This window comes from Alligator mississippiensis, chromosome 15, assembly GCF_030867095.1.
Source record: "Alligator mississippiensis isolate rAllMis1 chromosome 15, rAllMis1, whole genome shotgun sequence".
NCBI lineage: Eukaryota > Metazoa > Chordata > Crocodylia > Alligatoridae > Alligator > Alligator mississippiensis.
Genome location: NC_081838.1, coordinates 4,745,875 through 4,770,359, shown reverse-complemented (window position 1 = coordinate 4,770,359; position 24,485 = coordinate 4,745,875). Strand labels below are relative to the sequence as shown.

General features: G+C 59.5%; 3 protein-coding genes across 4 annotated transcripts; all 3 read right to left on the bottom strand.

Moving 5' to 3' along the window:
* Window positions 1-422: 422 nt before the first annotated feature.
* LOC109282033 (phospholipase A and acyltransferase 3-like) lies at window positions 423-4,324 on the bottom strand. Its single transcript, XM_019482727.2, has 5 exons — window positions 2,788-4,324; window positions 2,206-2,276; window positions 1,620-1,722; window positions 1,096-1,355; window positions 423-712 (listed from the first exon to the last, which is right to left on the bottom strand). Exons 2-5 carry the CDS (start codon window positions 2,218-2,220, stop codon window positions 659-661), a joined length of 432 nt encoding a protein of 143 aa, XP_019338272.1. The 5' UTR covers window positions 2,221-2,276; window positions 2,788-4,324; the 3' UTR covers window positions 423-658.
* Window positions 4,325-7,830: 3,506 nt separating this feature from the next.
* LOC102558336 (phospholipase A and acyltransferase 3) lies at window positions 7,831-11,417 on the bottom strand. 2 transcript variants are annotated; one of them, XM_014596929.3, is made up of 4 exons: window positions 10,305-11,417; window positions 9,895-9,997; window positions 9,426-9,694; window positions 7,831-8,736 (listed from the first exon to the last, which is right to left on the bottom strand). In XM_014596929.3, exons 1-4 carry the CDS (start codon window positions 10,359-10,361, stop codon window positions 8,635-8,637), a joined length of 531 nt encoding a protein of 176 aa, XP_014452415.1. In that variant the 5' UTR covers window positions 10,362-11,417; the 3' UTR covers window positions 7,831-8,634. The 2 variants fall into 2 exon arrangements, with proteins under 2 accessions (XP_014452415.1, XP_059574512.1); XM_059718529.1 differs by lacking the exon at window positions 7,831-8,736 and having other exon boundaries at window positions 8,744-9,694.
* A 91-nt stretch (window positions 11,418-11,508) lies between these two features.
* Window positions 11,509-23,900, bottom strand: ATL3 (atlastin GTPase 3). The gene is made up of 13 exons (XM_006270766.3): window positions 23,820-23,900; window positions 20,620-20,846; window positions 19,579-19,737; window positions 18,921-19,025; window positions 18,427-18,477; window positions 18,064-18,120; window positions 17,556-17,648; window positions 16,774-16,912; window positions 15,872-15,999; window positions 14,953-15,009; window positions 14,349-14,420; window positions 12,277-12,708; window positions 11,509-12,074 (listed from the first exon to the last, which is right to left on the bottom strand). The coding sequence occupies exons 2-13, from the start codon at window positions 20,833-20,835 to the stop codon at window positions 11,994-11,996; spliced, it is 1,590 nt and encodes a 529-aa protein (XP_006270828.3). The 5' UTR covers window positions 20,836-20,846; window positions 23,820-23,900; the 3' UTR covers window positions 11,509-11,993.
* Between the last annotated feature and the right edge of the window lie 585 nt (window positions 23,901-24,485).

The following is a 24,485-nucleotide window of genomic DNA, read 5'->3' as shown; positions in this document are numbered from 1 at the left end:
GCTTTGTTACACCCCGCCTGCCCTTTCTGCCCCTGCACTAATGAAATGGCTTCCCTTAATGAGGCTGACGATTGCCCAGTGACAGGCTTCTGATTGCCCCACCAGACCTGTGTGCCCTTCACACGGGGCCCCCTTTTTTTCCCAAGCCCCCCGCTTTTGTGCTGAGGGGGACACAGGGGCAGGTGGGAGCTGCAGGGTCGCACATGGGGTCCCTGGGGTGTGTGGAGTGGATCTGGGCTGAGCTGAAGGCTGAGGGGCAGGGGCTGGCCCCAGCACCAGGTGTTCACGGGGCAGCGGATGGGCTGTGGCATTGGGCAAGATCAGGCTCCTGGGCATCCCCCACTGGCAGCCCCTGGGTTTTTCCCCCCGTGGGGGGCACTGTGCAGAGGCAGTGATCTGTGAGCTCGGAGCCACAACCCGGGCAGCGTGTCGGAGCAGGCTGGGCACACATGGCCGGGGTGGGGGTGCCGTGAGAGCTCTGGCTGATGGGTGTCAAAGCTCCCGGGGGCCATTTGTACCCCAGTGCACTCTCCTGGGTGCCGCCTGTGCTGGGGGATGGGTCCCAGGCGTAGGGGTGGGGGTGGGGGGGTTTAGCTGTGGGCAGGGGAGGGGTGTCTGTCAAACAACAGGCAGAGGATCTAGACCTTCCTTGTCACGATCAGTCGCAATGCAGCAACGGCACAACCAGCAAACAGCGCAACCAGTATCTGACCTGCAAGAGAGAGGCAGGTACTGGGTAGCTCAAGTGCACAGCACCCCCCAGGCTGAAATCAGGGGTTCCCAGGCACTGTATACACCTGCCACGGCCAAGATCAGGGGGCTCCAAGTGCTGTGCACAACCCCACATTGAGACTGGGGGGCACCTGGCACTATACAGACCCCCCAGGCTGAGATCAAGGGGTCCTGGGTGCTGTCCAGACCCTGCCATGCTGAGATTGAGGTGCCAGGTTCTGTATAGATCAGAGGGCACGAGTCTCTGAACCCACCTCCCAGGCTGAGATCACAAGCATTGGGCACTATACAGACCACCCTCAGGCCGAGGGGTCCTGGCTTGCGAGAGGAAAGCAGTCAGGAGCGCATGCGAGGGGCACGTACTTGTTCACACCGGGCCTGGCCATAGCGCAGTTGGCTGGCGAAGTGCTCACAGTTCTTCAAGATGAGGTTGTACAATGTTTGCTTCCCCACCTGCTTCTCCGCATCCCTCAGGATGCGCTCCACGGGACGGGGGGTCCCTGTCCCATTGTTTACCCGGTAGTTGTCCCGCTTGGCGACACCTTTCAAGAGCTCCTTCTTCACCTCACCCAAGCAGGCCATGGCTGATGTAGAGCTGGCACAGCAGGATGCTCCTGTCCCGTCTGATGGAGAGGGGTCCCCAGTTACAGCCACTACCCAGCCAGGACCCCCTGCCCCTACCCCTGCCCTTGCACCTGCCTCCCACCCCCTGCTGCTTCCCTCCACCCCTCATTGTCCCCACAAATCTCCCAGGATCCCTCAGGAGGGCACTGCATGCTCAGCCCAGGATGCTCAGCCCAGGCTGCAACACCGATGCCCATGACCCAGCCCTGCCCAACCAAGACCAAGCTCCCACCCCTGCCACCCTCTGGGATCCCAGGCCTCACCGGGCGATGTCAGGTGGATGATGTAACCTTTGCCAACATAGATGCCCCAGTGACTGTATGGGCCACGGAGGATCTCAATCATGTCCCCACGCTTTGGCCGAGCCTTCGGGACAGAAGCCAGGGGCAGAATCAGCCCAGGATGGGAGCCTTCACCCCACTCATATCACTCCACAGCTCCCCTGAGCCCCCAAACCCTCAGCCTCCCCACCAAAGGCTCAGGGTCCTCCCACTCTGCACCAGCACCCCCAGCTCCCCCGACTTTGCTCCCCCTCCCCAGCATGTCCCACCGACCCCTTCCCCTGCTTCCTCTTCTCCCCAGTCAGCATCCTCGAAGGCCCCCCCACCCTTCTGCATGTTTCCAACCCCTCCGTGCCCTGTCCGTACAGTACCTGGTGCAGGGCATGGGGTGGGAGGAAGGGCAGGTCTAGATCCTCTGCCCGTTGTTTGACAGACACCCCTCCCCTGCCCACAGCTAACCCCCCGACACCCCCACCCCCACCCCCACGCCTGGGACCCATCCCCCCGCACAGGCGGCACCCAGGAGAGGGACCTGGGGTACAAATGGCCCCCGGGAGCTTTGACTTACACCAAGACGAGGCATCGCGCAGGCTGGCGGCTCCTGCTTGCACAGGATCAGGGTTTCCCGCTTGTATTTCCCTTTGGATTTCAGCACAGGCAGAGGAAATGAGAGGGTGCCGCCCTCCTCCCAGCCAGAGCCCTCATGGCTCCCCCAGCCCAGGCCACGTGTGCCCGCCCGCTCTGAGACATGGGCCAAGCCGTTCTCCTCTCACCACCCCCCGCCCCAGGGCACTGCCCCAGCACACCCACCCCTCACAGGGGGCAAAGCCCAAGGGAAGCAAGGCAGGTGCACTCGGGGCCCTGATTCTGCCCCATGTTGCAGCCCCTCCACCCCGCAGCAGGCACCTGGCACTTGGGATCGCTCTCCCTGCCCCCCACCCCTTTAGCCTCTCTGCCCCCGCCTGCTGTCCACCCCCTGCCCCTTGTTGTACTCCATTTTGTTAAGGGGTGGGGTGAATGATTGGTGAGACTATTCCAGTCTCAAATCCTAATTTACTGAACACACAAGCAATAGCAGTATTTAAGCACAGCTTTAAATACAACACCCAACCTCTAAGCAAGCCCCAGCAGCCAACATAGGTATTCTCACCCAAGCCTCCTGATGGGAATGGGGCGTTCAGCTGGCCCGGCGTCCATCACCGCGCTGGGCTTTGGGTAGTTTTATTCCTTTTCCTGTGTAATGTTCTCTACAACTTTCAGTTTCTTTTCCTCGTTTTATGTATGCTTACACTTGTCTTCCGCGTTTCCCATATACGGTTATGTCAGAAATATTCACTAGTCACTTTTTATAGCGGTTCCTTTCTGTCGAGCTGCTGTCTGGATCCCATTGTGTCGCGTAGGTAAAGCAAATCTTCTTTTAACTTCCTTTCTGACATGGGCTGTAAGAGGCCGCTCTAAACTGTGACCCATTTGCTTTGCTTTGAGTTATTGGTCAAAACGGTCCCCATGCACAGGGCATGCAGGTCTCGTGGGGCAAGCAGAGGCCCTGTGACAATCGTCAGCCTCGCTGGACCAAGCTGCCTCGTTAGCGTGGGGCAGAAGGGACTGGTGGAGTGTAACGAAGCCCTGCGAGGAGCCAGGAGAGTGGCTCAGCTCCCCTAAGACCCAGTCATTCAGACCCCCTGGGGATGACCGTCGGTTGTATGAGAGGGCCGGCAATCCAGATGGGAGAGCCATGGAGGGGGACCGGTTCCAACACAGAGGAGGGCTGCATGCATCTCTGCTTGGTGTCAGGTTTGGCCCTCAGCCCCCTCTCCAGGAACAAGGAGACAGGGAGAGAAAGAGGAGCCCAAACCGCGAGTGCACGGACAGCATCAGGGAGAGATGGCTGTACACTGGAGGCGGAAAGAGACGGGATGAAGCCCAGGGCAGCTTCGGAGGCTGGAAGCCAGAGGCCTGGGCTGGAGAAGTTGGCTGGTGGGGAGACAGGCAGCTGGCCCTGCAGGGGCAAAGCGTGATTCCCTCGGCATCCACCGGCTCCTTGGCAGCCCCAGATGTCTCGTTAGGGGCAAACACAGCCCTGGGGGGGCAGAAAGGGGGCCCGTGTCGGCCTCTCTGGCAGCAGCAGCCCCACAGAGGCAGGGCAAGACCGGCTGTCGGGGCAAGGAGAGCTCATGAGGACAGTCATGACGGTCCCACGGATGGCAAAGCAGGGTCCCTGAGGGGGCAGAGGTCGGCCTCATGAGGGGCAGGAGGAGGGCTCCAGGGGGCAACTGTGGGCCCTGCAGGAGGCAAAAGGGGCCCCGTGAGGGGCAATAGAGGAGAGCAGGTACCCCACCCCTCTGCTGGAGATGACCTTGGAGAGGGAGCAAGATGGACATATGGATGACTGCTATCCCCGCCGTTTTCCCCATCGCCTACCCAGGCTCCGGGCCCCCCAAGACACCTAGGGCCACACCGGGATGGATGAAGGGGTCCCCAGGCCACAGCCACCCCAGCTGAGCCCTGACCCCCCCCAGCAGGAGGGAGGGGGCTCTGGCTGCAACATCCCTCCAGGGTCTTCTCTCTGCTTCTCCCTCCCTCCCGCACTTCTCCAGACGGATCCAGCCCCCCCGTGTGTCAGCACCAGGGCTCGGCTGGAGAAGTTTGTTCTTGGGAGTTTCTGTGTTTTCAAACAATGGGGGGGGGGGGGGGGGGCATTTTTGGCAATGAGGAGTGTCCCATGGCATCCGTAACCATAGGGGATGGGAAGTGACACGCACATTAGCCACCGGAGCCTGAATTTGGGGTTTGGGTGAGGAGCCACGAAGGCATGCTTTGCCTGCAGCCCAATTTACAGTTTAGGGAACACACGAGACCTGACAGTCAGGGACTGTTTCTGATTGTGCAACGCCGAGCGCTGAGGAAGATGCCTCAGGCAGATGCCACGTTTCAGCGCTGAGGGTGATACCTGCAAAAAGACATTGCTGGGTGGTAGAGATCAGAAAACGGTGAAAGGGAAACCTGGGTCTTGCAGTGTCAGGAGTCACAATTAAGACAAGGGTCGGCAGCGTCACACTGACTTTCCGGTCTCATGTATTCCCTAAACTGTAAATTTGGCTGCAAGCAAAGCATGCCTTCATGGCTCCTCACCCAAACCCCAAAGTCAGGCACTGGTGGCTAATGTGTGCATCACTTCCCACCCCGCTATGGTTACAGACGCCATGGGGCACCCCTCATTGCCAAAAGTGCCTCCCCCCCAACCACTGATTGAAAACAGAAACTCCCAAGAACAAAACTTATACTCTGCTCTGGTCTGGACCTGCAGGGAGTGAACCAGGAAAGCCCAGGCTGCAACTGAACTCCACCTAGCTACAAGTATCAAGGACAATAACAGGTCCTTTTTTAGATATGTGGGGAGCCGAAGGAAAAGCAAGGGCAACATTGGACCCCTGCTAAACCAGATGGGGCAACAGACAACCGACGCCCAGGAAAAAGCAAACGTGCTAAATGGGTACTTTGCATCAGTTTTTCACCAGTCCCAAGGGACGCCCATGCCCACAATGGGACAGGGAGGCCCCGGTTAGGGAGATCCCCTGCCATCCATCAATGCTGACCTCGTGAAGGAACACCTTGAGAGCCTGGACACCTTCGAGTCAGCTGGCCCTGACAATCTACACCCCAGGGTACTCAAGGAGCTGGCGAGCATCATAGCCCAGCCCCTGGCACGGATCTTCAAGAGCTCCTGGCGCTCCGATGTAGTGCCCGAAGACTGGAAGAAGGCCAATGTGGTGCCTATCTTCAAGAAAGGGAGGAAAGTAGATCCAGCAAACTACAGGCCCATCAGTGTGACCTCTATCCTGGGGGAGGTCTTAGAAAAGATTATCAAAAAGGCCATTCTTAACAGACTGGCCGATGGCAATATCCTGAGGGACAGCCAGCATGGGTTTGTTGTGGGTAGGTCTTGCTTGACCAATCTCATTTCCTTTTACGACCAGGTGACCTATCACCTGGACAAGGGAGAAGAGATTGATGTCATATATCTTGACTTCAAAAAGGCCTTTGATCTGGTATCCCATGATCACCACTTGGCAAAACTGGCCAACTGCGGCCTCGGCCTCACCACAATCCGCTGGCTGGGGAATTGGCTGCGTGGTCGGACCCAGAGGGTGGTGGTTGATGGAGGTCAATCGTTGCAGTGCGCTGTGACCAGTGGGGTCCCTCAAGGCTCTGTCCTTGGACCTATTCTGTTTAACATCTTCATTAACGATGTGGACATTGGAGTCAGAAGCGAACTAGCCAAGTTCGCTGACGACACCAAACTCTGGGGTAAAGCATCCACACCCGAGGACAGGAGGGTGATCCAGGCTGACCTGGACAGGCTCAGCAAATGGGTGGATGAGAACTTGATGGTGTGCCACACCGAAAAATTCAAGCTTCTCCACCTTGGGAGGAAAAACCTGCATCATGCTTATAGGCTTGACAGTGCTACGCTGGTTAGCACTATGGACAAAAAGGACTTAGGGGTCAGGATTGACCACAAGATGAACATGAGCCTGCAATGCGATGCTGCAGCTAGTAAAGCGAGCAAAGCCCTGGCTTGCATCCATAGATGCTTCTCAAGCAAATCCCAGGACATCATTCTCCCGCTGTACTTGGCCTTGGTGAGGCCGCGGCTGGAGTACTGCGTCCAGTTTTGGGCCCCACAATTCAAAAAGGATGTGGAGAAGCTTGAGAGAGTGCAAAGAAGAGCCATGCGCATGATCAGGGGTCAGGAAAACAGACCTTACAACAGGCTGAGAGCCAAGGGATTCTGCAGCCTGGAAAAGTGCAGGCTCAGGGGTGATCTGGTGGCCGCCTGTAAGTTTATCGGGGGTGTTCACCAGGGTCTGGGGGAACGTCTGTTCACCAGAGCGCCCCAAGGGATGACAAGATCCAATGGTCACAAACTCTTCGGTGACCGTTTCAGGCTGGACATAAGGAAGAACTTCTTTACTGTCTGAGCCCCCAAGGCCTGGAATAGCCTGCCGCCGGAGGTGGTTCAAGTGCCTACATTGAACGCCCTCAAGAGACATTTGGATGTTTATCTTGCTGGGATCGTGTGACCCCAGCTGACTTTCTGCCCTTGGGCAGGGGGCTGGACTCAATGATCTTCCGAGGTCCCTTCCAGCCCCAGCGTCTATGAATCTATGAGTCTATTAAGGTAGAAGGATGGACCCGTGTGGGGCTCTGCAACACCTGCTGTGATAAAGCACTCGTTACAAAGACACCTGCCAACTGAACTGCAAATGACATGACATCGCCAGGGCACTGAAGCGCTGCCTGGTGGCCACGGGGCATCAGAACACGTACACTGGTGCCTGGACATCCGTGTTGGATACGTGCCCGACTTTTTTGTCGACAAAGGGACAATTCGCCCCGATAAAATTAAAATACATCGGAGGTGGTCTAAGTTGCCACGCTCAAAGGAAGTCTGAAACGAAAAAACATTGTGCACATGTACGGGGTGATGCCAGTATGCTAGAGAAATGGCGATTTTTTGTCACGATGCGTCACGTGTACATGGTCAAATCGTCACGTGTACAAGCACCCACCGTGTCACAGCGCTGTCAGGGGACATATGTGGCTTTTCAGGAGGAGCAATGCTCTCTGCTGTCCCCACCACATCCCCGGGGTGCTGCTGCTTGGTCTGTAACTGCCTATGCACCCGAGCTTCCCCTGCTTCTGTGAAGGCCGTTCCACTTTCCGCCACCTGTGCCCGCACGGAGTAGAGCACAGCTCTGCCCCACGGAGCTGCACCCCCACCACCCCCCACGGCACTGAGCACCCTTCACGGGGGGGAAATCCAGGGACACTGGGTCAGTGGCACTCAGGGGGTCCTGCCCCATGCCGCAGCCCTTTCACTGCCCTGTGGGCACCTGGCACTGCGGTTGCTCCCCCAGCCCCTCTCTGCCCCCACCCACTATACCCCTTGCTGCCCCTCAGCTCCCAACCCACCTTGGATCCCTGCCCCATTCTGCCCCCACAACCACCCTCCAGCCCCCTCATCTCCTTCCATGATGCCCCCTCAACCCTCCCATCCTATTCCAATCTAGTCCCCGGCCACTCTCCAACCACCCCCACTCCCACTTAGGCCCCCTGCCTCCACACCCCCTGCACCCCCTAACCCCATCGATGCCCCCCACTCCGCCTGACTCCCCCCTGCGCCCTCAGCTTCCCCCTCCTGCCCCCTCAGCATAAAAGGGGCCCCCAAGGCAGTAAAATAGGCCCCGGGGGACAATTAGAGGCCCCATCGCTAGACCACTGCAAGCTTCGTTAGGCCAGGCTTCCTCGTTAGCTGAAGGGGGCAGAAGGGGCCTGTGGGATATAATAAAGCCCTATAAGGGGCCAAGAAAATGGCTAAGGGGAGACCAATTAGCCTTGTTAAGTGGCATTAGCTGAGCTCGTTAACTGGCAGCTGCCCTGTCAGCATGGAAACAGGGCAGGAGGGGAGAAAGGAGCACTGTGACAGCCAGGTTTCGGCCTCGCTGGCAGGGCACAGCTCTCGTTAAGGGGCAGGCATCTGCTTATTAGGAGCAGGAGGGGCCCCCTGAGCCCCCTCCCAGCTGCACTGGGTTGGACGGGGGTCATTGAAGGATCTGGCCACCATCTAGCTGAGTCCAGACAACCCCCACGCTTGAGAGGGGGGCTAGCTACCCCCATACAGGTCATTTTTTCACCCCCCTTTGCTGAGCGGGGTGGGGGGAGGGGGTAGATGGGACAGAGCATGAAACACCACTCCAGCATCTGGAGGGTTAAACTTGGACCCTGATTTCCCCCCCTCCCCCATAGGTACAGCACCGTGCACAGAGGCTTTGTACCAATCTCTGGCCTTTACTCTTCTGTCAATCAAATGGGGGGACTGGGGGGGGTCCCTGAGGCCCTCCCAAACACAGGCACAGGCTGAAACATGCCCCTCCCCCCTGGAAATCTTGGAAGGCCCCCCCAAAACCCCCAGTCCCAGTTGTGTCCCAGTGCGTCACTGGTTCTGCCGGTGTCTCTTCTTCACCACGGCTCTCAGCAGGCCCAGCGCTGCCAGGCTGAGGCCAGCTGCGCCCACGCCCACCACGATGTCCTGGACCTATGAGTAAAGGTAGATTTGCATACGTCTGCATATGAATAAAGGAGGTGTGTGCAAGGGCGGGGGGGAGGGGATTTGTACCCCTGGATTCAGCCCTGCTCTTCACCCCCCAGATGTCACTGCCCTCCAGAGAACACGGGTGTCTGGGCTCCTGACCCCCTATTCAAACCCATCCTTCCAGAACACCTTCAAGATGAAACTGGATGCTTATCTTGCTGGGATCCTATGACCCCAGCTGACTTCCTGCCCTTTGGGCGGGGGGCTGGACTCGATGATCTTCCGAGGTCCCTTCCAGCCCTAACGTCTATGAAATCTATGAAATGGAGAAAGATCCCAGGCGTCCGGGCTGCCCCCCATCCCCACAGCTGCCACCGTCCTCCCTGAGTGGGGAAGGAACCCAGGTAAGGGCAGGGGAGTGGGGGAGAGCATGGATCCCAGGGACACTGAACCCAGGTGTCCCAGGGGGATTGACCCCAAGCATTTGTGATCTGGGGGGAAGAAGGGGATGTGGGACCCAAGCATCCGAGGCGGGGCAGAGAGGGAGTCTGGGCATCCAGGGGGATGAATCCAGGGGTCCATGGGGAAGGGGGAGATGGACCCATAACACCCACGAGGGGCAGATGAAGGGGTGGAACCCCGGCATTGGGTGGGGAGGGAGGGCGGCAGGGGACCCCGGTGCCCGGGCGCACCTGGTCACTGCGGGCGACGCCGTAGCGCAGCCGGGTGACGAAGTGCTCGCAGTTGCAGCTGCCCAGGCGGTAGGCCAGCTCGCAGCCCACCAGGCCCTCGGCGCTGCCCACCACGGCCAGGCTGGGCCGGGGCTGCAGGCTCCCGTCGTGCTTGTTGTTGACACGGTAGTGGTGCCCCCCGGCCACCGCCCCCAGCCGCTCCCGCCGCACCTGCGCCTTGCAGCTCAGCACTGACGCCAGACTGTCCAGGCCCGCGTTGGGCAGCTCACCTGGGGGCATGGGATGGGGTTAACAGGGGGGTGCAGGGACCTAGGTGTCCGAGCACCCAGGCCCCATGCTCTGCCCAGAGTGGGGGACCAGAGTAAGGAGAACCCCAGGTGTCCGGGCTCCCAGCTGCCCCTGCTCCAGCCCCGACTCCACTCCTCAACCCCCGAGTGGGGGGAGAGCCCAGGTGCCTGAGAGCACTCACAGGACGGGGCCAGGTGGATGACAAAGCCCTGGCCCACATACACGGCCCAGTGCTGGTACCCGACGCGGAAGATCTCAATCAGGTCCCCAGGCTCTGGCTCCACCTGTGGAAGACGAGGGGAAGGGGCAGGGTAGAGCCCAGGCAGCCCGGCTCCCCCTCCTCAAAGGGGACCCTCCCACCAGCCTTGACGCCTTGCTCCCAAAAATTCAGTGGTATCTCTTTAAATCCCCGGAGTGCCCTCCAAGGGCGCTCCCGGGGTTCTCTGCCTCAGATGAGGTCATAGATCAACCACCAGCCAAAATGGGGGGGCGCCAGGCTCTGTATAGGCCCCCAGGCTGGGACCGGGGCCCCATCGTGGCCCAGGGAACCCCACTCCTGCGCTCGGGGCTGTACGGCGCTCACACACTTACGTCTGCAGGAAACTTCTCTGGGGACCCGTCAGCTTCAAGCTCCAGGCTCTCGGGCATCTTCTCACATGTTCAGGGGTGGGGGTCAAGGGTCAAGTTGGGGGTTGGGGGGGTCAAGGGTGGGGGGGTGAGGCTGGACAGAGACCCCAGGGGAAGTCAGCTGGGGCGCCCTGGGGGACAAGGGACTTGGCCCTGTTTCCCAGCAAAGGAAACGCATCACAATGGGGTCCCCATAGCAGTGGGGGAGGGGCAAAGGGACCATCTAAGTGCCCCCCCAGGCAATTTGGCCTCCATGGGGCAGGGGCAGATCTGGGGGAGAGAATCTCTCCCCCCCCAGATTAATAGAGGGCCCTGGGGTTGCTCTCAGTTGCACTCTACAGGAAGCCCTGCCCACCTCCCTGGGGGCGGGACCTAGCTGAAGCCCTGCCCACTGGCTGGGAGGTGCCCCCCAACCTAAGAAGTGGGCTTGGGGGCTATCCTGCCCCCCCCAGTCACGGGGGCGGGGAGAGGTCACGCACACATCGCTCTCACGTGGGCTGGTGCCACACGAGGACCCAGGCGTCCAGGACATCCCCCCGCCCCCCAGACCTTAGCCCCTGTAGCAGTACCCTCCCCCACAACCCCTTCCACCCATCCTTCTAGCCCAGCCCAGCCCAGTACCAGGGCGCTACTGCGACTGGGAAGGGTCTAGTCCCTGCCCAAGCCCCCTATCCCCACCTGGCCCGAGGCTGGCATCCATGGCAGGGGCATCAGTCTTGGTGAGGCAAGACCCCATGAGCCAGATCAAGGTGCCAGGGGGGAGCAGCTGGGTCTGGGGGGGGGCAACTGGTGAAGCAGGGAGGGGCTGAGGGGGTGGGCAGAGGAGGGGTCATGCCCTGATACCCCCATTCAGGTGGGAGAGGGGACAAGTGGGTCCCTAACACTGGAGCTCTGGGGAGAGGCGGGGTCCATACTGGGGAGAAATGGGAATCAGCCCCCCCCCCCCCCCCAGCTTCCAAATTGGGGTGGGAGGTTGGGCTCAACCCCCAGGAAGCTAGGTATGCCTCAGTTTACCCTGTGAAGAGCCCCACCTCTTCCCCAGGCCACGCCTCCACTGAGCTGGGGCTCTTACTCCTGCCCTCTTCACCCCAGCCAGGGCATTAACCACCCCAAGCCAGCCCTCCCATCCCCATGGCAACAGCCCCCGATTAACCCCCGAGGCACCAGCTGGAAACGGAATGCCATTTATTGTGCTTATACATCAGCGGGAATGTGGGGCAGGATCTGGCCCATGTGGGGAGAGCGGGGGTCTAGACCCCCGACTCAATAGCTCCCAGGGACTGCCAGGCCCTGGGAGGGGGGAGGGGCACATGGCCCCCCCAACATAGAACCCAGGCAACCGGGTGGGGGGTGACCCTGATACAAAATGGCTGACCATCGTGGGGGGGCAATACAAGACCCCCCAAATAAAGTAGAGGAGGGGCTCAAGGCACTGGAGGGGGGATGGGGGGCACTTGGACCCCCCAGGTCTCTGTGCCCTCCCAACAGAGGGGGAAGGGAACGGAGCCCCAGTTGGAAGGCACTGGTGGGCACTGGTGGGCCCATAAAGCTGCAGTCCGGTCTTAAAGTGCGAGAGCTGGCGCTGGGGGGGAGCAAAGTGGAGGCTGCGGGGAGGCAGTGAGGTGGGAGGGTCCCCAGGTGCAGCCCCATCACTCACTGCCCCTTCTTGTCAGGCGGGGGCCGGGGCGGGGGGCCGGCAGTGTCAGTACGGGTGGTGTTGCCCAGCGCGGTGGCCTGAGGGAGCAGAAAGAAGGGGGGTAAGAAGGGGGAGGGGGCCAGGGCAATGCCCCCCTGCCCCCACCCCCCAACAGTCACCCCCTCAGCCCAGCCCCCACCCCCGCAACGCTCACCCCCTTCACCTTGCCCCCACGCCCCTCCAATGTTTACCCCATGCTGCCTGCCCCAACACCCCCCACCCTGCCCGTCTCCCACCTACCTGCTCAAGCACATAGCCGGCGGTGGTGTCAATGGCGGTCCCCAGGGGCCGGTAGTGCCCCGAGTACCGGATGTAGCCCCAAGCCAGCAGGGCCAGCAGCAACAGCCCCACCAGCCCGTTGCAGAGCTGGGCCACCACCGACAGGCCGACGAAGCCCGAGAGGCCCGAGCCTAGGTAGAGGGCCAGCACAGTGCCCGCCAGCACGGCCGGGGTGCGCAGAGCCCCCAGCAGGTTCTTGGCCTCGTTGTGCCGGGAGAAGTGTGCGTGCAGCTCGGCCAGCTCCGTCTCCAGCTGCTCCTCGTAGCCCCGGCTGAAGGCCGCACCCCCCATCTTCTTTACCCGCCGGAAGAGCTCCAGGGCCGCTGTTCGTGCTGCCTCGTGCCTCTCGTCCAGCTGGGCTGGAGCCACATACGGCTTGTCACCCCCGCACATCTGGGGGAGGGGGGGAGGAGAAGGGAGATGAGGGTGTGGGCAGACATCATTTAACATGGATTAGGCATCGGGTGTAACTAATGCATTGGAAAAGTCTTGGCTCATTTAAGGCAGTCATAATTTACTGTGGACAAAGTCTCTGGCATAATTTACACACTGGAAAAGCACTGGGTCATTCAAGGTTGTGGACAGATGTAATTAAATCCACATGAAGCATCCAGTGTAACTAAGACATTAGAAAAGTACTGGCTTGGGTTGTAGACAGACATATCCTGAACCGGGACAGGCTGGGGGTGACTGGCTGGGCAGAAGCTCTGCAGAAAAAGACATGGGGGTGACAGGGGACAAGAAGCTGAACAGGAGCCAGCAGTGTGCCCTTGTTGCCAAGAAGGCTACCGGCATCCTGGGCTGCACTGGTAGGAGTGTTGCCAGCAGGTCAAAGGCAGTGATTTTCCCCCTCTATTCAGCACTGATGAGGCCACATCTGCAGTCCTGTGTCCAGTTTTGGGCCTCCCCACTACAGAAAGGATGTGGACAAGTTGGAGAGAGTCCACCAGAGGGCAACAAAAAATGTCCAGGGGCTGGAGCACATGTGAGGAGAGGCTGAAGGAACTGGACTTATTGAGTCTGGAGAATAGAAGACTGAGGGGGGATTTAATAGCAGCCTTCAACTCCCTGCAGGGGGGTTGCACAGGGGCTGGAGCTGGACTGTTCTCAGTGGGGGCAGACGACAGAACAAGGAGCAATGGGCTCAAGCTGTAGCAAGGGAAGCTGAGGTTAGATACTAGAAAAAACTTTCTCACTAGGAGGGTGGTGAAGCACTGAAACAGGCTCCCCAGAGAGGTGGTGGACTCTCCATCCTTGGAGGTTTTTAAGGCACAGCTGGACAAAGCCCTGGCTGGAATGATCTGGTTGGGGCTGGTCCTGCTTTGAGCAGGGGGTTGGACTAGATGTGACCTCCTGAGATCCCTTCCAAGTCTCATGTTCTATGATCAACCTGGATTCAGACATAATTTAATGCAGATTAAACATTCAATATAACTAAGACACTAGAAAAATATTGGGTCATTCTAGGTTATAGACAGATGTAATTTAGCGTGGATTAAGCATCCGGAGTAAGTAAACATTGGAAAAGTACTAAGGTTATTCAAGGTTGTGCACAGATGTAATTTAACCTGGATTAAGCATCCACTGTAATAAAAACACTGAAAAAATATCATCTCATTCAAGGTTGGGAACAGATGTAATTTATCCTGGATGAGATGTTCTAGGGCATCTAAGGGGTCCATAGGACACTCCAACAGGATGCATCAATTCAAGGGTATGGATGGATGTCATTTCTAGTGGATTAAGTATCTGGTGTAATTAATGCTCCTTGCTCATTCAAGGTTGAGGAAAGATGTAACTTACCCTGGATGAGTCGTTCTGGGTACCTAGGGTATCTGGGAGGGGAGTGGGGGCAGGCCAGTTAGGATGGGGGGGGCAGAAGCTCGGACACCTGGGTTCTCTTCTGTCTCTGGCAGTTTCTCAAAGGGGGCGCCTGGATGGGGGGCTCCAGCAGGGTTAAAGGGAGCCCTGTCATCACATGGGGGCCATATCAGCCCCTCCTCCAGTCCTCACCCCACAGGGGCCTTGCATACCTGCTCCATCTTGAGATAATACAGGTCCTTGGCAGAGGCCACAGCTGCCAAGTTATTGGCCTCTGCAGTTGCCTGTAGAGAGGAAGAGATGGGGCAGGAAAGACGTCACAGCAAGGCCCAGCGCTAGCCCCCTCACTCCGGGGGTGGGGTCAGTATTGCTCCCAGCCATTGGGAGGGGGGCATCGGGCCTGCAATACCAACCTCAGCCAACAGGGAGTGATATCAAGGGTGCAGGACTGCCTACAGCCAATGAGGGGGTGATGCTGGGGGGTGTAGTACAGCCCACAGCCAATGGATGGTTGACAATGTGGGGTGACATGGGGGTACAGTACCACCCAGAGCCAATGGGGGGTTGACATCATGGGTACAGAACTGCCCACGGCCAATGGGAGGATGACATTGGGGGTACAGTACCACCCACAGCCGACAAGGGGGTGACACTGGGGGTGTAGTACCACCCACAGCTACTGGTGGGAGGATGCAACTCATCTACAGCCCCACCCCCCTCTCTCCAGATTTAACCCTTCCCATCCAGCCCATGGCAGGAGGGTAACAACACCCCCCCGGCCCACACCAGTTACCCCAGGTTGGGGCAAGTACTCACCTGGAGCATGGTTTTGGGGTGTGGTAGGTCCTCCCCTTGGTAGATCTTGATGTACGCCTGGGAGGGTGAGAAACAAGATGAAGGGTGGCAGACATCAGGGGCGCCCCTGCCCCAGTTGTGACCCCTACCACATGCACTCAACCCCCCAGCAAATACCTGCCCCCAATTCATGTACTAGCTTCCCCGCTGAATGGGGAAACTGAGGCACAGGTGGGGGCATGGCCCCACCTCCTCTTTAACCTATTGCAGCCCTATGGGAATCCAGTTATGCCCTCAGTGCCCTGCACCCGATTCACAATGCCCCCCCTCATGCAAGACTCATGAAACACTAACTGACCTGTCCCTGCTGATCTCCTCACACAAATATACACATGTATGCATGTGTACACATATACACACAGTGTACATGTATACATGCACACACATGTATATATATGGACTTATGTGCATATACACACATTATATATGCATACATGTATACATACACACACATATCCCAACATGTGTGCACATGTTAGATATTATAAACTACTTGCAAGCGCTGCTACAGAGTACCCGCCTCTCAGGGTTTGCTTGTGCCTACACCCTCCAGCCTTCCCCAGTCCAGCAGTCTCGCCTGCCACACCTTGGCGTGGAAATTTGAGGAGGCTGCGCAGAAGGCATGGCGCATCGCAGAGGGCACAGCACAGCGCAGAGGGCACGGTGCAACACAGTACATGCCTGTCTGGTCCGAGGCTTCCCCTGGCATCGTCCCAATTATCACGTATTATAAAATTATAGAAAATGAGGGCTGGAAGGGACCTCAGGAAGTCTAGTGCAACCCCTGACAAGAGAGCTCCCGGCTCTAACCCCGGTCCCTGTCAGGAGGCTCAGTGGAGCGCTGCTGCCCCCTGCTAACCGGAGGCAGGACTGCACCCACCTTGAAGTACTCTAGCAGCCCACGGCAGGTGACCATGGAGCCATTGATTTCCTTCTCCCTGAGCCGCGCGGGGTCCAGGACCAGGGGTATGAGCTGCTGCAGCCCCTCCTTAAACTCCTCGGCCACATCTGTGGGGGGCAGGAGAGGGGGCATGGGGGGTGAGACAGGAAGGCAGGGCAGGGAACCACAGGGTAACTCTGGATGGCAGGCACACAGGGCAGAAGATACCCCAGAATAACCAAGGCACAGAGAGATGGGGGCTGAGATACCCTGGATTATTTTAAGGGAAACAGACAGGGTGTGAGATACCCCAGAATAAGTCAGGCCAGGAGCAGATGGAATGCAAGATGCCCCAGGTTAACTCAAGCATACACAGACCAGGGGTAAGATGCCCTGGGGTAGCTCAGGGGCAGACAGACAAGGTGCGAGATACCCCAAAATAACTCAGGCCATGGGCAGAACTAGGCAGGAAATACCCCAGAATAACTCAGGCACAGACGGATGGGACCTAAAATATCCTGGTTTATCTCTAGTTAGACAGACAGGAGGGTCTCAAAAGAGACCAGGCAGACAGAAAGAACCAAAGGACCAGGGATTGTGGGATGGGGCCTTGACCCTGGGGACAGGGGATTCAGGGTAGGGGCAGGGCCTCAGATACTGGGACAGGGAATTGAGGGAAGGGGGCATAAAATGGGGGCAAGGCCTTAACCCCAGTGACTTGCCCCCATGGGCAAGAAGGGGGTGGGGCCTCACACACACAGAGTATTGTGGGAAGTGGGGAGCAGACACACAGAATTGTGCGAAGGAGGAGGTTACATGGACCCCCAGAGACAGGGGATTGTGGGAAGGGGCAGGGCCTTGGATGCTGACACAGAGGAACTGTGGGAAGGGGACAGGGTTACCTTTGAGGCGACCATCAAAGCTGGGGCTGGTGGCCACCTTGAGGCCGGGGTGGGGCAGGAGGAAGCAGCTGACATCGGTGAAGCACGAGTGGATGTGCTTGCGCACATTCTGGATCTCCTCATGCTGCTGGGTTTTCACCTGCGGGGGGAGGAAGACACCAGATCAGCCCCTGCGAGCAAGGGGGCCAGGCCCAGAATGGGGCAGGAACTAACTAGCAAGCAGAGGGGGGATGATATTTAGGCATGGACAGATGGGAAAAGCCTGTGTTAGCATCATCCACAGGATGCCCCCCGCTGGCAGAAAGGTGAATGACACCCCTGAGTCCCCTCTAGGCTCCCAAGAGCCCCTGCTCCCCATGCTGGCCTGATCTGCCCTCTTGCCCCTCTGCCCTACCCAACCTGGCCATGCCTGCCCCCATGCCTCTCCAACCCAGCACTCACTCCCAGTTGCTCACTGGACTTAGTTACCCTGGTATCTGGTTGTTGATGGCAGCAGGGTCCCTGTCCTCCCCCCACCCACCTCTTGGGGCATCAGGCTGACCCCCAAAGGGCATCTATGACAGAGGGTACAATTCTACCCCCCTCCCTAATTCCTGAGGAGGGGGAGCCCAGAATGACATAGATACTCCTTTTCAGGCTCACAAGGGAGGGGGGCAATATTTGGGGACAGACACACGCACAAGGCTTGTATGGTAACCACCCATTTGGTGCTCCCTAGGGGTGGGAGGGTGAATGACACCCCGCAATCCCCTCTAGGGCCTCTCAGCTCCCCCCAGACTCACCTCCAGCCGCTTCTCCAGGAACTTCATACCCCCCTGGAGGCCGTAGATATATTCGTAAGGGAAGCTCCAGTCCCGGACCAGGAACATGAGGGTCTGGAGGTGGGGAGAGGGGATGGCAGGAGGCTCACAAGTGATATCACAGGGAGGCAACAATGGAGTGCTACTTCCCTGCCCCTCCCTCCTGGGGGGTTGGTTCCCAACATGGGGGTCCCTATAGGATGTCCTTGCCTAGGAGGGCCTTATGGGGGGAGGGGGGATGGTCTCTGCAGCTAATCCAATTAAGGGTGGGGGGACTGGGGAGCAGAGCTGAGACTGATCAAACTCATGTCATGGGGATGATTCACGGGGTGGTGCCCCAGGGGGTTGTGGGTAATAGCAGGACCACTCTCAGCCAGTTGAAGGGTCTCTGGAATGGCCAAGCCTGAGATCTGCCCCTCCACCCCTGTCCACACCCTCAGTTACCCCCAACTCTGATGCCAGGGAGGTGGGCAGGGAAGCTGGGACATACCTGGAAGGGCTTGTGAAAGATCTCATCCATGGCCAAGCGCCCGTACTCTGTGAAGAGCTGAGGGATGGGACAGAGACAACCATAGGGCATTAAGCAGAGGGAGTCATATAGAGCCCCCCAACCCACCCCCACTGGGGTAAATCAGCCTCTGTCCTGCCTTCTGCTAACGGGCTTGTTAGTGCCCAGATCCGAGGGCCCAGGCAGTCACAGGCCACTCTGCCCTGGGGAAGGGGGCAGGTCCTGTGCTACTGATTCCCATGGCTCTGAGATACTGCCCCTTCCCCTCCCCCCACTCTTGAGAGTCCAGAGATGCCCCTGGTGCTTCCTCCACCTGCCCCCCACTTCCTTGGCCTCCCCCTGTACCTGCAGCTGTTGCAAATCATCCTCCTGGATGTTCTGGGAGAGGTTATAGATCTGAAAGGGAACAGAGACCCCTGTCACTTCTGGCCCGGGGCACACCAGCCCTTTAACTCTCAGGAAGCATGGGGGTAAAAAGTGTACTGGCCTTTCAAATCTCAGGAAACACCATGGCAAATGGCACTCTGGCTCTTTAAAATGCCAGGACCCATGGAGCAAATGCTGCACTGGCCCTTTAAATCTCAGGAAACGGAGACAAAAGGCAGCTGGCCTTTTAGATTCCAGAAAGCACAGGGGGGAAAGGTGCACTGGCCCTTTAAATTCCAGAAAGCATGGATGGGGAGGATAGGGGCAGGCAAAGGTGTCCTGTCCCTTTAAATCCCAGAACATGGCGCACCATCCCTTTAAATGTCAGGACCCATGGGGCAAACAGTGTGCTGGTCCCTTAAATCTCAAGCCCCTCCTCCTTCCCAGGATGCCCTGGGGTGCACAAAGTTTACCTGCACAGAGCTGGTCATGGTGCTGAGCGCAAAGATGGTGGCGCAGTCCCTGACGGTCGATTGGCTGTCGAAGGCCCCTTGCGTGTCCATCAGCACCACAGCCACCTGGGGCAGGGCATGGGGGTGAGACCCCGCCCCCACAGGAGCCCTGCCCCATCACCCCCTGCTTCCCCGCCTGCACCCCTGGCCCCACCCAACACATCTCAGCTCATCCCATCTGCCAATCACCCCTGGTGCCACCCCAGCTCTCTCACCCCTAGCCTCAGCTCAGCTCCACCCACCTGCCAATCACCCCCAGACCTGCACCCAGCCTCCAGCCCCCCACCCCACTATGCATCAACCCTGGCTCCACCCCCATTTCATGGCTCCGCCCTCACCCCATCCCCATCCCATGGCTCTACCCTCTCCCTAAGCTCCGCCCCATCCCATGGCTCTGACCCCTCCCTTAGCCCCACCCTCTCCACTCTATGGCTCCACCCCTCTCCATATGGTCTGGTCCCCATGCCGTGGCCCAACCCACACCCCATGGCTCCACCACTTCTCCCTCAGTCTCACCCACATCCCATGGACCAACTCTCTTTCCCCAGCCCCACCCCCTCTCCCTGGGCCCACTCCCGTTCCTCCAGCCTGCCCCATCCCATAGCCCCGCCCCCAGCACCTTCTTGCCCCCCGGCTTCTGGACAACGAAGACCTCGCTCCAGATGTGGATGCCGGTGGTGTCGGGCTCGGAGCCGCCGCGCCACGAGAAGCCCTGCAGGGGCTCGTCGTCCTGCCCCAGCCAGCCTGGCCCCGGGGTCCCCGTTGGCCCCGCCTCCTTCTGCAGGTACAGCATGGCATGCTGGGACAGGGGCAGGGCCGCAGAAAAGGCGGGGCATCGGGGGCAGGGATGGGCCAACCGGGAGCAAGGCATGCATGGACGGGAGCGGTGCCATGGGATTTGGAGGGGGCCTTAGGAGTATGGACGGTGCAAGAAGGAGCATGACATGCTGGGATGGGGGCGTGGCCACGGGAAAAAGAGGGGCCTCAGCAGCATGGGTGATCCAATCAGGAGTTAGGCATGATGGGAGGGGGAGTCAGCAACACTTAGGTCTGTTAGAGCAGGAGCAAATGGATTGTGGGAAAGGGGTGGGGCCTCACCCAGGGCACCCAGCCCCAGGGCATGCTAGGACAGGGACAAGGCCACGAGCTGCACAAGGACACAGGATTGGGAGGGCTCTTGGGGGCATGGAGGGACCAATCAGGAGCAAGGCATTATGGGAGGAGGAGTCAGGTCACATCTGGGGTCTACTGAACCAGGAGCAAGGGACTGTGGGAAGGGGGCGGGGTCTCACCCAGGATACCCAGCCTTGGGCAATGCTAGGAAGGGGGCAGAGCCTACCCCAGGGCAGCCAACCCCAGGGGATGCTGTGAAGGGGGTAGGGTCTTAGCCTGGGCACCCAGCCCCAAGGGATGCTGGGAAGGGGTAAGGCCAGCAACAGGAAGTGCTAGAAAGGGGGTGAGGCCCACCCCAGGGGATGTTTGGAGGGGGGCAGAACCTACCCCAAGGCCCCCAGCCCCAGGGGATGCGGCACAGCGGGCACAAGCTGCCCCAGGGCATTCTGGGAAGGGAGCAGGGCCTACCCCAGGGCCCACAGCCCCAGGGGATGCAGTACAGTGGATGCAGGCTGCCCCGGGGCGTTGGGAAGGGGGCGGGGCCTACCTGGGCGTACATGTAGCGCAGCATGAAGTCGAGCAGGAAGCTCTTGCCCTTGCGGAAGGCGCCGGCCACGGAGACGACGACGGCGTCCATGTCGCGCACGGGCTCCTGCAGCAGCACGCTCGCCAGCGCCTGCTCCGCCAGCTCGAAGGCGTGCGCCGCCCGGTGCGTCAGCACCACCGGCACCGGCCCGGGGGGCGCCCGCCGCCCCCGCCCCATCGCCGCCGCCCCTGCCAGGCACAGACATGGACATGCCTGGGTGGGTTCCCCCAGGATAGCCCTGCCCCTGGCCCTGCCCCCACCCATCGCCACTGCCCCTGCAGTAGACATGCTCAGATGAGTTACCCCAGGATACCCCAGCCCCACCCTATCCCCATGCCCCCTGCTGGAGGACATACGTGGATGAGTTACCACCGATACAAGCCCCACCCCAACAACACACCCCCCCCCCCCCCCCGCTGGACACACACAGGTTTACCCCGAGATACGAAAGCCCGCCCACAGCCTGACCCCATCATGCCCCACATACACTGGACACACACAGAGTTAGCCCGGGATACCTAAGCCCCACCCCCAGTCCTGCTCCATTGCATCATTTCACCCTGCTCCACCCCACACTGGACACATAGGCCTGGAGTTAACCTGGGATAGTCCAGTCCTGTCCCCACTACCCCCAGTACCACCTGGGGCACTGACTGGTACCACTGGCACAGGGTCTTGAAGGTGTGGGGGATCACTGCAACAGGGCCATGCCACAAGCAACATACATGTGCCAGTGTGGGACCCAGGAGAGGTCGCTACAACATGGACATGCCACCAACATACATGTGCTAGTGGCAGGGGGTCACTACCCGACAGACATGTCCTGCAACACATGTGTACAGGGGCCTGGTGGGGGGTTATTACTACACCCATGTGCCATCAACACATGCATGTGCAAGGGCATAGGGATCATTTCAACACAGACACCCTCAACATACATGTGCCAACCTGGGACCCAGGGGGTGGTTGGGTCACTACAATATGAACCTGCCATTAACATACATGTGCCAGTGCAGGAGGTGTCACTACCACATAGACATGCCAAGCAACATATATTTGTTGCATGGCGGGGGGGGGTCACTACAACACAGATCTGCCATGCAACGTACATGTGTTGGGCCCAGGGGATTGGGGAGGGGGGTTCATCGCTACACCAACCTGCCATCAACATGTGTGTGTCAGTGCGGGGGGAGATCACATCAGTATAGACATCATGCTATCAACACACGTGTGCCACAGCAAGGGGGTCACAGCAATGTGGACAGGTTGAAGTAACCCCTGGCAGTGGCACACGGATGTTCATAGCATGCGTGTGCTGGGGGTAAGACCCAGGGGATCACTACAACATGGACACACCATGCATCATACATGTGCTGGCATGGGGCCCCAAGGGCAACTGTAACATGGACATCCCACACAACACGTGTGCCAGAGCAGGGATGTTGCTATAGCCTGGACACTCTGTGTAACGTGTGTACCGGGGGCAGGGGCGGGGGGAACTCGCTACATAGGAGAGTGTCACATGTGGGGTTCAGCACAACATGCCATGCCACATATGTGTGCCAGGCTGGGATTGTGGGCAGCTTCACCACACGCACAGACGTGCCCCATCCGTGTGCTGCACCAGGGGGCTCCAATTTCCCAACCGCGTACCAGCAGCATCAAACCCGCCCGGCAGCCACTGATGACTAAGAGAGGAATTATGGGATGGATCCCTTCTCCCCCCTCCCGTCTTCCGTGAGAGCCTCACGCCCGCCCTTTTTCCGTTGTGAACACACCAAGAATACATTCTGCATGCCAGCCTGCCCTGCCCCACCCGGCCTGCGGCACCAGCCTTTGGGGGGGGGGGGGGCATAAGGAGCAAGACAGAGGCACTGGGGGCAAGGGGAAGGGTCTTAGGCCCCCCACAAAATGTTTCTGCCCCTTTCACAGGAAAAATACAGCCCCTATTGACTGGAGTACTGGGGCCCCCTCAATTTCGTGCAGGGTAGGATGGGGTTCTCCCTCCCCAGGTGGGGAAACTGAGGCATGGGGAGGTGGTCAAGAGGGATCTGGGGCTGCCCCTACACACCCTCCCCCCCACCCCAGTCCAGGCCTCCAGGGGAAACTGAGGCAGACAGCCCCGCCCTGCCCTGCCCCTCTCCATTGGGTGGAAGCTGAGCTGGGGAAAGAAGTCTCAGGTGTGAGCCCTGCCCTCCCCTGGCCCCAGACCTGAGGGTATACAGAGACCAGCCCTGCCCTACGTGTGCTATAGGGGCTGAGAAGACACCTATAGAAGCCTATATAGCTCCCACAATCAGGGGACTAGGCAAATACGGTCCCTGTGTCCTGTATAGGAGCTCCCTATAGGGGACCATGCAGGCCCCACTCCCTTCCCTAAGGAACACCCTCCATTCCTGTATAGGAGACTCAGCCACTTCAGGTCCCCTACAGAAACCCCTTGTCCACAGATGCCCCCAGACCCTTCCTGGCTCTCAGGTGGACCCCATAGCCTCCCCTCCTCCAAAGGGCAAGGGGCCCTACAGCCTTGCCCCCCTTCTTGCTATAGGGGTCCCTTTTCCTCTAGGCACCCTCCACTCCAAAAAGAGACCCTACAGCCCTCCCTCCTGCCTTGCTCTCTATAGGGGACCCTCTGGGGCCTCCCTTCCCTTCCTACAAGGAAAACCCCTATAGGGGATCTTTTGGCCACTTCTACAGGAGACACCACAAGTGTCTACGCCGCTCCATAGGCCACCCCTATAGGGCACTCCATCTCCAGCTTCTCTAAGGGGGCCCCAGAGCTCCCCCCCTTCCTTGCTATAGGGGACCCCATGCCCCTCCGTCTATATAGGACCACACATCCAATTCTATAAAGCCACTTCCTTCCTTGCAGGTCGGGGGGGGGGGTAGGACTCCCCCCTCTATAGGGGGAAGCCCTCATCCCACCCATCTGCTCTATAGGCAACCACCAAGTCCTGCCCACCTGCTCCATGGACCCCCCACAACCGGCCCTATAGGAGGACCCCCCACGGTCCCCCTCCCGTTCCATAGGGGCTCTATAGAAAGCTCCCCTCTCTGGGGGCTCCACTTCCTGCCCTATAAAGGACCCCCCGGGCCGGCTCTATAGGGGACCCGGCGCCCCACAGCAGAGCCGAGGCGCTATAGCTCTATAGGGGCCTTACAGGGGAATCCCGCTCACCGGCCGCTTCCAGCCCGACGCCGACGCCGGATCAACAGCCACCCCCCCCCCCCCGAGGTGGGCAGGCCAACCCTCTCGCTTGGAGCGCGCCGGGGAGTGGCTCTGCCCCTCCCAGTGGACTACAACTCCCGGCGTGCCCCGCGCGCAGCCAAAGCTAGGGGGGCGCGCGCAGCACGCAGAGCTCGCTGGGCAATGGAGTCCCCAGGAGGGGGGGCTCCCGGGGTGCACCGCGGCGCAGGGAAGGGGAGGGATGCCCTGGGGCCGTGGGCTGGGGCGGTTCTGCCCTCCCCCAACCCCATTGCAACGTTGCATTGCCGGTGTCCGGGCTCCCAGAGCCCCTGTGAGCCGTCAGACCCACCTCACGAGGCAGGAGAGGACCCAGGCCTGCGAGCCCCCTCCTCCCCCAGCTTTGGTGCAGCCCCGGAAAGGAGTCTGCTGCAGGCTGGGAAAAGCTGGACTGGTTGCAGTGGGAAGTTGTATTGAGAGCAGGCGGCGACTGCGGAAAGATGTTGCCCTTCCCAGTTGCGCTGCTATTGTTTTATTAAACAGGAACCTAAAATCAACGCGGAGCCACCCACCCGCGCCCATTCTGCTCCCTCGGGACGCAACTGCGCGTGCGCCTGTGCTGCAAGAGCAGCGACACCGCCCA